The sequence below is a fragment of the Teleopsis dalmanni genome, chromosome 2 (genome assembly GCF_002237135.1).
Source record: "Teleopsis dalmanni isolate 2A chromosome 2, ASM223713v2, whole genome shotgun sequence".
NCBI classification, from domain to species: Eukaryota; Metazoa; Arthropoda; class Insecta; order Diptera; family Diopsidae; genus Teleopsis; species Teleopsis dalmanni.
The window spans coordinates 223320577-223335487 of NC_051847.1; the positions used below are offsets into that span (position 1 = coordinate 223320577).

The following is a 14911-nucleotide window of genomic DNA, read 5'->3' on the forward strand; positions in this document are numbered from 1 at the left end:
TCCATATTAAAAATATTTATTTTGTGCAATACAACTATTTTACTTATTTTAATGTAAAATAATAGTTTATAATTAAATCTCGATTTTCCGTTTAAATTTATAGACTCTAATAAAAACCAAAATATAGTTAAAAATAATATTTTATTTTCAAAAGCAATGAATGTTATTTGTTTTATGGTGCATTTACATGACGTTAATTAAAGTATTGTCGCAATTAACTAGCTACTTATGTAGTACTTATTTCTAAGTTCCGTATATGTATAATTATTCGAAATAATTATATTAAAATAAAATAAAATATTCCGGACTTTTAATTTATGTATAGAAGTAGCAATTATTATACAAAAAAAAAACTAAAATGATTAATATTGTGTTATATTATATAGCATTTACACTGGCCTCAAATGAGTGATTTGGGTCAAATATCACAAATGAGAAGCAAATGACTAATTTCTGCATAAAAAATCTCATATGTGCAAATGAGTTCCATTTACTAATTTTGTACGAATGAGTTCCAATGAGTTTTAAATGAGTTCCAAATGCAAATGAATATATTGAACAAAGCATAATAAAAGTTAAAAGTTTTTCATATTTACAAAAAAGGTTAAACAAATATTTGGTGGTTGCATTTCCTTAAAAATGATGCACCTCTTTTTGAAACTTCTACTTCCCAAAAATAAATTAATCGGAGCTAAAAATAACTTTTCAGTTTATAAGTTTTCAATGTATATTTTACCTTCATGCAACATTTTTTGACAGGGACCAAAAATCAATCAACAGGCACATTGACAAATCAGCTGTTTGAAATTATAACATATAAATAACAACAATGTAAACACTTTCAAATGATTGATTTGAAATGAGTCATTTGAGGTTAGAGTAAATACCTTATACCTTAGTCATTCTTATTAATTTTTAATATAATAGTGTACTGTGTTATGCAAATTATGTCCAATTACTATAATATAACACAATATTTAAAAGATCATAAGTATTTAAAGATTTTAATGTTATGCAAATAATGAGTCTGTTTTAATAAAATGTAGTAAATACGTAATATACAGACTGCGAATAAATTTTAAAGTTAATTGAAATACATACCTGCATAAAGTATATATGATCTGCTTAATTTAATGAACAATAAATTTTATAATTAAAACTTGATTATAAATTTTTGTAGTGTGGCAACATTTTTCTTTAATCAAACTGAACATAGCCGCATAAATCCTATGATATTGACGTGTGCCAACAAGTAAGAACAGTCGTCTTTTTCTGGCGCACGCATTGCACAAGAGGGCGCAACAAAAACAAAATCTAAAAACATGACATATAATAGAGGGTAAAAAAGAATCAGTTCGTTAATTTTTAGCAGATATATATTTGATCGGGAATTGTAGTGTGTTTTTATAAACATTATTGTAAATTAATGCAAAAAAAGAAAGAAAGAAAAAAAGTGAATATACATCAAAAGTAAGTTTTTACAAAATAATGAATGATAACATTAATTAAATTTGATAAATACCTGAACAGTTTTTCTGTTGCACAAAATTCTAACAGTTAAAAATAATAATGGACGATTCCCAATACTAGTGAGCATAAACAATAACAATGAGATATAGAAATGTAAATGAATTTCATAATAGTTAAAAATAAATAAATATATTAGTGTAACCTTAACTTAAAAAGGTACTACCACGCAGAATAGTTAGATGTAAGCGCTTAACTTTTTGTGATTCTATTGTTATTGTTGGCATTGTTGTGTTTGGCATATTTATTCTAGCCTATGTTTTTTTAATTACTATTAAGTGTACCAAATGCCAGCAGCAACTGCGTAATATTTTGTTTTATATTTTTTGAAGTATTTGCATATACACATACACATAATATTTTTATAAAAGGTTAATAATTGTTGATATTAGTATGGCAACATGTTAACCAGTTCGCCTTGGCTGAGGCCACGAGTCTTTATATAAATGATTTTTTCCACTTGCAATTTAATAAGTTTTATGCCTCACTGTTGCTGCTGGCGGTTGTTCTTATCAGAATTTTGTCCGCATTGTCCACGCACTGATAAGCTTTCTTATTGTCGTCTTTGGTCTCTTCTAATAATCTGAAAATGTAATTTAATAATCGTAGACCTCATATTAGTTTTTATTATTTTTATGGCATAATTTTTTAAGCTTTAATTCGTTGATGCTGTCAAACAAGTTTACAAAATGCCTTAAATAAAGGAAAAAAATATTGTTAACTGTCACATCGAATCCAATTGGAATTTTGTGTTTTGTTTTTTTCGCCGATCTTTATTACTTTGACAGTGGGACGAATTCAAATGGCGAGCGGTTGATAAAAACAAAATAATTGCTCATTTCATGAAACCTGAAGAATAATTATACATAAAAATAACACTGAAATTGTTTTAGAAATATTTAATAAATTAAAGCATGTGCTAAAATTCAATGTATGCATATATCAAAATTTCTTATAATACGTCAACTAATGTCGGTGCCATTTATTATAATTATTTAAAAGGAATTAATTAACATATACTTAAATTAATTTGTGATTAAATCATATGTGAATTATCTCGCAAACTTATTGAGCGCTCGTTGACTCACTACATAATCATTGTAACCATGAATAGATGTTGACTGATCGAGCAGACATTTCTATCTTATATTTTGAACAATTTTAATTTTATTGAATTAGATTTTCTAATTAAGATACCGTAGATGTATAAAGTATATGTATAAAGTATAACCGTAACAGTGGTTCGTGTATGAAAACGAATCATAATAATTTTAATAATTAAAATTTAAATGAACAGTAAATTGCATCGTTTATCCAAAAAAGATGAAGGAAAGAAATTGAGTGATACTCGAAAAATTACAATGAAAATACTATTTTCATTGATAGTACTAATCATTATATGCAGTTTTTCCTTGATTACACAACAAATAAAACTGTCAGATTACGGGTGTTGGAGTAGTATTCATGTAAAAATTTCCAACTTGAAAGTCCGACATCTCAAAAACAAAGCTATCTTACAATATAAAGTTGTAGAAACAATTTTTTTAAACAAGTCTTCTTTACCAAAATGCAATTTGGTATGCTCCGCACGTTGACAACGATGTTTGCATATTTCTTCATTATGAGCAACTGTCGCTATATCTATGTTCGTATATCTACCTTTAAGTGTATTATATATTGTACGTTTATCTTACAATTCTTAAACTATAAAGAATTACTTTTATTTGATTTTGTTATTAAAAGTATGTTGTTTTTATGAAGTATATTATATTTGATCTTAGAGGTTTTTAGCCCATTTCCGATCAGTTTGTCAAATATAATTGTTACTAATGTGTATTTACACTACACTACAATAAATGCATTTTCGTAATCGAACTAATTGAGTCCAAGAACACAATTATTCACTAATTAACATCAATTACAATAAATGAATACTGACTCGATACTTTCCAATACGGCAAAAATTATTGATAAAGACAAATAGAAAATATGTCAGCCAATCAAATTAAAAAGGAAATTTCAAACAAAAATAAACAAACTTTTTGAAATATGAAATACTGAATAAAAATAATGCACTTTCTTAATTACTACAAATTAAGAAGATATCTTAAGTATATTTCTTATTGTTATTGTTTTAACTCAATGTTCGTTAAATCGTTCAGTTATATAGTTATACAACCATATACATAGAACACTTAAAATTTACAAATTCATTTACTGAAGTATATAAAAATGTGGTACTGTATATAATTTACTCTACTTAAATGGATTAATTTGAATTCTGAATCAAAGCACAAGCTCTTTATATGTGTATTGTAGAATAAGCAATTGTTCTAACAGTACTAATAAATGGAATAAAATAGTAAAGGTGCTAGTTAATTAAACTAAAAACAGTCAAAACAAGCAAAAATGCTAGTTTACAGCACTAAAGATGATACAAATGAACAGAAATACTAGTTTATGTCCAGAATTGGGAAATGTGTCATTATGCAAATACACACTTTTCAAAAAAATCCCAGCCTATATAATTTTCTTTAAAAAAAAAATAAATAAATGATTTTCGGGCAATATAACTATTGCTAAAATTAATAAAGACATTATATGAAATATATAGTCTGTCTTGCGTTATTTGCGTAAAAATCACAAAATATTTATTAGTGATAATATAAAAAATTAATTAAATAACAAAGTCTTATCACCCCTTTTAGTTCCACTGTCTTGTGTCATTAAAAATAATTTTTAATTTATTTTAGATACTAAAATCTCTCCATTAACAACAAATAAATTAAATATCTCTTCAACGTGACTAATTCTAAAATATGTAGTCACTTTTTTACCTAAGCATTAAATTTTCTAAAAATATATAGAACAATATTTTCTTCAGATCTTCGGATACGAAAACTAAATTAAATTAAGAACAGAACAATTTCGTTTGCAGCACTTAATAAATTTATGAGCGACGATTTGATGACCTTTAGACCAATTAATGTGCTTCTTTCTATTTTTATTTTATTAATTTCAAATATTGCACAAAATTCTCTGTTTTAATGGTAGAACCGATATTTGCGCTCATTTTCTCCTCTTCACTTGATCGAATATGATTAAAAATTATTTTATACATTATTCAAAATGTTTTGTTGTTTGTTCAGACAGTTTTTGTTATTAAGGTGAAGCGCGTAGTTCGAAATTTCGTTTTCCCGTTTCTAAATATCGTTTCGAAATACAATATACACATACTGTGGGTATATATACATATTTGTGTATATAGTCTATGTATATATAATATATTGTAATTATTAGAGACCATTGAATAGGTGACAATGCAGATTTTTTGTTTATATTGATTTATTTTACAGAAAATTATTCGAAAATAAAAAACAAAAAATAATAAAAATTCCAGTGCAAAGGTGCAAATATAAAATTTTCTCATTAAATATATCCGTACATATATAAGCTATATGCCTTATGACGTCCGAACAATTCGAAAATAACGAAATGATCGAAAACATACAGTATTGAAACTATTTTTACAGTGTAAACTCATTATTTAAAAAAAAAAAATTATATTAGATAAGCAGTTTTTCTATTCCATTCAAGTGATATAGATTAAAAAAGTATATAAATTATTACATTATAAAACTGACTTCTTTATTGTTTACTGTGAGTATCTAAAATTTAAATAAATTATATTTCTGCTTTAAAAAATAACTTAATGCGTTCTATATATATGTTTGTATAGCACACACTTATTAACAATCGTATAAATATTAATAAGAATTTAAGAATTATAAATAAATTAATTGCAGATATAGATTGAAGTTATGAGGAAGGAAGATTTCAAAAACAAACCCATTTAAATAAAAACAAAGAACTGCAGTAAACTATGTTTTTCACATATAAGGAATATGTAGGTCGTCATAGTAGGTCTTTTATTTCAATATCGATTTAATTAGGCTTAATTGATTCTTTCTGGTTTTATAATAACACCTATATAGTTTTCCAGTATCTAAGGAAACCTATTCGGTTTACCTGTCTTCCAAAATGTAACTCTAGCGAGAATTATGAATGGCAATCAATGCTGGAACCATAGAGACCTATTCAATTTTATCAGTTAAAAATTTAACATAATTAATTTAACCATAACAAATTATTACTTTAAAATAAGGATAATTATCTAACCATAAATTATCTGATTCTATTTATTATATATCAACTTAACAAATAGAGAATGCATCAAGAATATATATAATTAATGTTTATATATCATATTTCTCTAGTGATTTATATATATGAAACACAAGAGAAATGATTTGATAAATTCGTAGTAATTATTTTGAGTTTATAATTTCTCGAAGTCATAATTAAAATTTATCATCTTAAATCCATACGACCTAATACATACTGGCTAAGATAGTTCTTTAAGCAAGTGCAGTTAGTAATCATTAGCAATCAAATGATTAGAGAATACCAATATGAGACTTCATACAGAACAGTTGGTTGTTGATCATTGCTTTATTGCAATCCAAATCTTTGGAAAACGTACAAAACGCAATTCTAGACTAAAAAAAAGTACGATTATAAAATTATTAGAAGAGGTAGAAAATATTTCGATAACATATTGACTGACTACAAAGCCATATGGTTAAATATGGTAGTACGTTTTGCATTTATTTTGGTTTGAAAAGCGGCAGCCGTAGATCATCTCTCTGCGACATGTATAGATATTGATGATCTCTTATATTGAATTTTATATTTATTTTAGTTCCAAAAATCATAAGGTTATTATAGATTACGTAGAATATTTTATCTGGCTCCTAGCCTTTTTGTGTTATGGATATTGCTTTGTCTTGAGTAATTCTATTTAATGTTTGTTATTTTTCGAATGTGATTTCTTTTTAATTTTTTCTCAATTGTCAATGTGAAGTAATAAAATGATGTAAGCTTTTGTGAAAAATTTATTTAATCAGTCAACAAAAGTCGACTTTTATTTATTATTAAAGACCAAATTAATTTATTTAATTTTGGCATAAGTTTTTAGCAGCGTTTCTGCTCTTGACAAACATAAAGTCTAAATAAAATGGTCACAGTTTAGTTTTTATTTACAGAAAAATTCTTGGCATTGTCCAATTCATGTGTCATTTAATTAATTAAATTATTATTTTTAAATGTTCGTAAAATTTACAAGAAATACTAAATCCAAATATGATGCACATGCATTCCTACGACACTCATAAATCTTCTACAGCATTGCAGTTGCAAATGCTGCCCTTCGACAGTCTCACCTTAGTTGAGTGTTTCAAGCATTGGTAAATAATATGGCAGCGTATCGATTGCATTATTTGGTGTACGATCAAAGCAAAGTGCATGCTTTGGCGAAGTCATTAGTTGCCGTACATTGTAAGCAATGTCATCGAATGTAGTACGTTCACTAGGCTCAAGTTGCCAACAATTCAATAGCAACTGATAAAGATCCTGATATACGAAATCAGGTTGTACAGGTCGCGCCCCACACTTAATCGCATCCAATAATTGCTGACTGTTAGCGATGTTAGCGTAAAGCGTGCCACCCAACGTACAGCACTCCCAAGCCACACAACCAAATGACCAGACATCCGATTTGGTGGAATAATGTTGATGACGCAGTGTTTCAGGTGCCAACCATCGTGTTATGTCTACCTTTTGTCGATTGCTTGCAAACGGTATGGGTCCAAATATCGAAAGTTTTATTTTCGAATCTGCTGTTACAAATACGCTATGCGTACACAGCTCTTTATGTACAATTTTGCAGCTATTTAAGTATTCCATGGCATTGGTGATCTCATAAATCCACTGCAGCACTAGTTGCTCTGTCAATGATGAAATGCGTTCTGCGGGTGCACTATTAGGCGCACGTCGACTCTCTATTAGACGACGCTTTAAACTGACAGCCTGATATTCGAACACAATATAAAACCAATCTGCACTGGCTGAAACGCCATAGAAGTCCAAAATGTGTTCATGACGTTGCAGACGCGACAAATTGCGAAAATCTTTCAACAAATGTGCTTGATCGTTGCTGGACAGATCATCAAGCGATAGTACATGCAACTGGCAATCATAATTAACTTCCGGAACACTAGAGGAAATTAGTTTGCCTGTTATTACCTCACCGTAGCGACCTTCGGCCACAATATCGTTAACATTCATGCGCAGTGCATTTCTGTGCAATCGTTGAGTGTTCTCTAAGCTTGTAACTATCTCATCTAATTGTTGTTTAAAGTTATCGGCAGTGGGTAAATCGTCCTCGACTACAAATCCATTATTCTCACGTTCTATGATTGGCACTTGCATGGTCATTTCATGTGCGTTTCCTAAGCCACCGCGACTTTGACAAGTTTTGTAGCGCAGATAGAAATACGTCATCAAACTAAGAACTAGGCATGTGCCAAATATAACACATGTAACCGCTAAAGCTATGATGGATTCACGTCCAGAATCGAAGGTTGCATAAGTGAAGTCATCTAAAGAAGTTTGATGCTGATCATGTGTGCTGTGTGTGTAAAGTGTCTTTGTATTACCATTCAAAATGCTTACCTATTAGTCAGAATTAAACTTATTATTAGGTTCTAATAAACGATGCAAAAACTGCATGAATACTTACTATTCCGAGACTAATGTGAACATGACCTTTTTTGTTGTCTAACACTGGATTTGAATATGCTCCATAACGTTTTCCGTCTCCAACAACAAAATCTCGGGAACGATTTTGATCTGTCTGTTGATAATCCAGCTCACCGGTTATGTAATAAGGTACACCATTCTTTTGTGCACTCTGCCAAGTACCAAGCAAATCGCTATCAAATGGCTGACTTAGTAAATCATCTAAACGTTCCACAATAATCAAAACTCTCGTTACAGGTCCATTGTCATTTTTGATCGGCGGAATTTCAATTGAAATAGTTTCATCAGTGGTGGCCAAAATACGGGGTTGACGTGGCGTAGGACTCGGTGTGCCTACAATAGTGCTGCCAACGACAGATGCACTACCACACGTCAGTTCCCCACACATAGCGTCCACGCTTATATTATAATCGGTGGCTGGATGCAAATCAGTGATTTCAAAACTTTGCTCTGTGCTTTGCAAGATGAATTCATGCTGCGGAAAAAATGGCAGCGAGGAATATGTATGCATTACTTCATACTTGATGAGGTAGTTAGTGACTTCCAGTGTTTGAGCTGCATTCATGCCAGGTGCAGTACGTTTTATGGATAATACTGCCTGCCATGTTATAGTGAGACTGTTTTCTGTAGCATTCGTAACTTTGAGATTGTTTGGAGAAGCGTCCCGCGCTGTTATGATAATATAATAACTGTGCACACCTGCACCACCACAGTATTGTGACTTATTCGCCATGCAGCGCTTATTGCATAATTGTTCATCCTGTCGTTCTTCTGCTATGAGATTGTCAGAACAGTAGCATTGTTCGGCCGATAAAATAGCGTATTTGTGCGTTTGATGTTCACAGATTTCAATGCAGCTCTGTGGCGTTTTTGAGAAGATAGATTCTTGCGGTAGATCGGTTCGCTCTGTGTAACAACCAACGTAATAATATTGCGTATCCTCTAGTAATTGCGCTGCACCATATCCAAATTTAGTAATCAATAAGATATAAAATGTTGTTAATAAATTATTTACTGCATTTTTTGGGCGGTGGCCAAGTGCATATATCCAAAATTTTGACTTCTGTGCCATAACTGCTGCTGGTTGCGATTCAACAAGAGATACACAAACAATTGAGGCACTGATCGCCGTGGAAATCTTGTGCAACCTCGCTAATTAAAACGGATTCAACCTTTATTATTCGTTGCGTTTTTAATTTCACTTTTAAATTTAATTTTCATACAGAAGCAATAACAAAAACATGAACATTTAATTACGTTGCGCGCACCTCATGCAAACACTTTTTCATTTAGTATTCTAAAATCCATTCTACGGGTTGACTAAGCGTTGCGCTCATACGCTGCCGTCTGCTCCACGACTCTCTAACCCTCACTTAGCCCAACTGCGGTATTATCGCATCGTTTATTGTTGTTACTTTCTCATTTTTATATATTTACTTTCCATGCTGGTCGCTGCTGTCTGTGTTAAGTTAACCGTTTCGACTTTGTGCTGGTGTGAGCCAGACAAATGATGTGGTAACGTTTTGTTTTGGCCATTTTGTATGTCTTACCTGTTTCGTCGCAAGCCCGACTTATACAAAGAGTTCTTGGCCGAACTGATGGAACAGGTAACTCTCTCTCTCTCTCTCTCTTCAGTCGCAATTCTCGCAAACGCTGATTTGAAGTAAATACGGTGTTGTCAGCACTAAAAAAAATTAATAAATAATAATGTCTAAATAACACAAACACAAATAGGAAATTTAAATAATAATTGGGGAATAGATTAAAATTAAACTTATCAAGAAATTTGAGAATCTGATAAGCAAATACTTAAATATTCAGAAATACTTATTTCAAAGCTATTTGAAATTTCTGAGAATTGGTTCCTATCTTATAGCAAATAAAGACTTCATCAAATATATAAATAATGAAATGGAAAAAATTTAATTTATTTTAATTTGATATGAGGTGGAATACGGTAATCTGCATAGAGGATCATGTGAACAGAACAAATAAAAAGAATAAATCTTCCATGATATTAAGGAACGCACCTCCCTCATCTCAATACCTCACTGGTTGCCATAGGAAACCGGGTTTGAATTTTTGAATTTAGTAAACAGATGAACGATACAATATTATACGATATTAAGCTACGATATGGACAAATATCAATAATAGACAGATTAATAGATAGTTAAAAAATATTATGAGTGGATATACCTCGCCAAAACGTATATACTAATCTTTCAAAAAGCTGACAGGTGAGGACTTGTTGACAAATGGATTATTATAAAGATGCAGTCATTAAAATTCTCTAGAAATGTATAGTAGTTAATATGATATAGTTCGCAATTGTGAATGGGTGGAGGAATTCTACTAATTGCTGTGCCATGTCTGGAGTATCATATAATTTAAAATATTATATTCATATTCGAAAAAGTAAGAAAACCATTAAAAATACTTTATAAATTATAACTCAGCCACTTTCTAATCACTAAAGAAACTAAATATTGTGAAGTTGTAGACTACAACCATCTGAAGTTTGCCTGACTCAATTTAAAATATTGTACTCTATTCATCCCGTATAGAGTAACTTTTTTAGGTATACGATCTGAGGTAATAGGGTTGAAGGTATAAATTGCTAACTCTGTCTGCATTTTGGCAAGAACTGATACCTAATTTCTTGGGTTAAGAATAAAGATTGTTATATCAGTATATCATATGTTTGTAAGTCTAATCAATGCAATATATCATTTTTAATTGAAATAATGAAGATAATGTATAATCCTCCTATTTGGAATAATTATAAAATGACTTTTAATGTACAGTTTTATTATATTCTAATGGTGATATTATAGTTCAATAAAGACTGGTTTTAACAATGCATATGGTTTTAAAAAATATACATATAGTTTAACTATAGAACTACATGTACTAAACCATATGCAGTGATGGTATGATCTTTGATCTACGTTGATGCTATGTTGAATTAAAGAAATAAAACTGCGCAACGTATAAAGAGTTTTGCTGGAAATTAGCTTTAACTGGGCTTATGACATACACTCTTTACTTCATCATGTTTGTTTTTCTTTCCATATTAGTAGTGAGATCATTAAACCGGATTTATTTGTATATGCGTCAAGAAATCAAAACGTGAGACTAAAAAAAAATGTGAAATTTCTAAAGTTCTAACTAATAGCAATGAGTCGTTGAGATATGTCGATGATGTCAAGTTACTAGATACAGATACTTGCAATATAAAAAAAAAATAATATCAAAGCTGTTTTATACACAAACAAACAACCTAAGTGATCTCTTAATACGTTTCCATTAGATAGTTAAGTGCGCTATTAATTTACTTCCATGATCGGGCCAATTAACCGAATTTAATTTCTAAAACTGCTGCTGACTTGCTGACTTGCTTACTTGTTTACTTGCTTACTGTCTGCTCTCCGATATTGAAATGATCTATAGTCACAGTCGTTCACAAATGCGAGCCCCTCTGAGTGTGGATTTGCTGCGTGGAAGTTTGGTGTATGCGAGACACCGGGCGTGTTCGTGTGTGGAATTGTGTCGTCGATACTCGGTGACACTGCTTTGCTTACTTTTCTCACATTTTATTTGTTCATACAATTTCATTGTTCATTGACTAAGAAGCGGAGGTCGGTTTGTAGTTTGGCTGCATTTGGTCCCAGTTGGGACGCAATTAATTCAATTAAATTCCATTTTTATTTACCAAAAAAAATTTTTTTAAGTTTTAAAAGTGAAACTGAACAACGGAGCAACGAAGCAACGGTGACCTCACAAGTAAAATTTTGTCGTTGACTATTTGAACTTAAAATATTATTTATTTAAAAACTATTTTTACATTATTTTTTATTTTTTTTTATTGTTTTTTATATACAAAGTTCAGTTCTGTGTTTAATCGTATATGTCGACGTCATCAAAATGCAGTGGTATTAATCGAAAAATCTATTTCATTATCACGCAATTACTAAGCAAATAAATAAAGTTTACAGTAAAGGCGATCATCATCGACCGTTCATTGAGCTTTAAAAATTATTTAACTAAAATATTTGTTTGCTAATTTCCTTAAATAAAAGTGTTCGTTCGATTCTATAAGTGAATTTGTAAACAAAAATACAAAAATACTAAAAAGTTAATTAAATTAAGTCAGCTACTAAAGCTATTAAAGCTATTAAGTTTAATGACCAGTTAAGTAATTATAAAATAAAATATCTGTATATACATATCTATATAGAATACGAATACATACGGTAATACAAAGGAATGAGAATGCAAAAAGGTGACAATCGTTTTATAAGAATTAAAGTTATTGTGTTGCAAATATTGAAAAATTACATGACATCATTTTATATACTTGTGAAATAAGTTAATAATAAATTTTGTCTTTTAAAATACAATAAAACACCTCGAGAAATAAGTTACTTACATACTTATAGAGTTTTCTAATAGAGTTCTTATTGTAAGTTCTTTCAACGTAAAAACTTTCAATCATGCCAAAAGAGAGTATCTCTTATATTATCCGGTTTTTGTGGCATTCCTTTTATATGTCATAATATATAAGTTTATTTTGTAAACATAAAACATTGCTTATTTAAAAATATTTGATGAAATAGATATTTTCTGAATAAAAGACAACAAAGTTTACCTTCCAAAATGTTATCAATTGCAGAATCACAACAAAACTACAGCTAAGATATTTGTGAATCGCTTTTAAATGAAGTCACAGAATATGAATTCGATACCTTAAAAGATATTGTGATTACTATAAACATATAAGATCTGCCATGTCCATGGTGACCAACTACATTAGCAACCAGTATATTGTTAATTTTTAATCCAGCTTTTAATATATCTCCCATCGTTTAACTGCATTAATCTTCACTGGAGTTACAGCTAATGTTCAGACTTTTATTTAATAAATTTGTTTTTATTTTATACATTTGGCTCTTTCGTTTAGTTTTTTTACAAAAACAACATAAAATTACAACCTGTTTTCATATAAAAATTCAATAACTAATATTGCCATTGTATCTTAACTAATATAAAATAAATATAAATAAAGTACTATATTCAAAATGAAGGTCAAGCCGTTATAAACCGATTCTTAAACCATACAACCAGGAAGATCACGTTCATCTATTGCTCTTGCTAGATTTAGGTTTTAGAAGCACACTATTCAAGTGGGCCAAATTTTTTTGCACTTATTCAATCATAGGTTTCTAATGTCCAGACCATAGGACATATTTAAAAAATTTGACTGGAACAGTATATTTACCTGGTATATTTTCTTTTTTTATATTCTCTGAAACCTCGAAAATATATTTTTGAATTTCAGAATTTCAATTTCTTATATTTACAATTCTTCTTTAATGTCTATCCCATATTGTCTATTCCAATTTGTTCAGTTAAGACAATGTCCGTTTCAATAAAGCGATGCAATTGTGCAAAATAATGCAGTATTTTCAAAATTCTTTTATTTTATTCACTTATGACCGAAGTGCGATCGTCTTCCATGATACCAACTACGACTGGCACATATATATCTATCTACTGTAGGTATCTTCAGTGCTTTTGCATCTTGAAGAGATATATTATTAACATAGACAAAGGTTTGTCTTGTCGATAATTAAGAAATGACAGTTAAGTTTTCAATACGTTTTAAATTTTGTCAAAATTTTTATACATATTTATTTAAATTCTTTACCTTATTTTGTCTACAAATTTTGGCCCAGACACGTGTTGACAATTTTCTAACTGGCAAATGTAAAATATGAATTTTTATTTTTAGTTTCTTGAAATTGCAAAATTCTTGTAGATACTAAAACACTTATATTCAACTGTGTCTGATGTCTGATAATTACACTCAGTTCTTTAAAATCTTAGATGTGTACTCTGTGTATATGACATCAATGAGCACTTGTGCAATGTCCGAGTAAAAGAAAAAATATCAGTTTTTCTGCAAATATATTACCACATATATGCTTAACACGACTCATAAAATAAATTGAAATTTATTTATAAAATTTTTATGCTGACAGGGAAGCATTATACTCATTTCTTATATAGTTTATATCTTTAATAAGTAAAGAAAATCATAGAACATTGGCATCCATTATACATCCATTCTAAAATGCTCTGAGCCTTGTATGTGAACTTGCATAATAAAGCGAGTATATGTCAATGCATAGATACACAAGTATTCGTTTGATGGATCGAAAGTTTTCAATTAGTAATTATAAATTTTTCTATCTCTATTCTCTTCATATGTCTCAACTCGCAATTTCCGGTGGTTGCCTTCGTATAGCTCAAAAAACTATATGATACTAGTTTGTTTAACTACAAAACATAAGATAGATTTTTTTACCTACCCTTCTATAAAACTGACGAAAAAAAAGTAATTGTTTTGATAAATTTCTGGAGAAAAAAAGGTATTATCAGAGCAGATACTTTCATGCAATCACCAGCAATTGTTTAACCTTGTACCTCTCATTAAAAAAGCTGCTTCTATACGCAAATTTATAAAATCTTTAACACAAAAAAAAAAAAATTCAAAAGCTATTATTACTAACAATTGCTATTTTAATTATATAAACAATATTTATATATATAAAAATGAAATACAAAATTTTCATTTCTTCTATCGTTTTTCTTATTTCAGCTACAAACAAAAAATTATAATTTTTTAATTAGATTTATATAAATTTATGTTCAAGCACTT

General features: G+C 29.5%; 1 protein-coding gene across 1 annotated transcript; it reads right to left on the minus strand.

Annotated features, from left to right (window-relative positions):
• Positions 1–6553: 6553 nt before the first annotated feature.
• On the minus strand, positions 6554–9761 carry LOC119685842 (putative tyrosine-protein kinase Wsck). The gene is made up of 2 exons (XM_038100234.1): positions 8168–9761; positions 6554–8100 (listed from the first exon to the last, which is right to left on the minus strand). The coding sequence occupies exons 1-2, from the start codon at positions 9257–9259 to the stop codon at positions 6811–6813; spliced, it is 2382 nt and encodes a 793-aa protein (XP_037956162.1). The 5' UTR covers positions 9260–9761; the 3' UTR covers positions 6554–6810.
• Between the last annotated feature and the right edge of the window lie 5150 nt (positions 9762–14911).

Coding starts and splice junctions, on each gene's coding strand:
- LOC119685842 (XM_038100234.1), bottom strand. CDS start 9,259: ATGGCACAGAAGTCAAAATTTTGGATATATGCACTTGGCCACCGCCCA. Junction 8,101..8,167: donor TTCACATTAGTCTCGGAATA/GTAAGTATTCAT, acceptor TCTGACTAATAG/GTAAGCATTTTGAATGGTAA.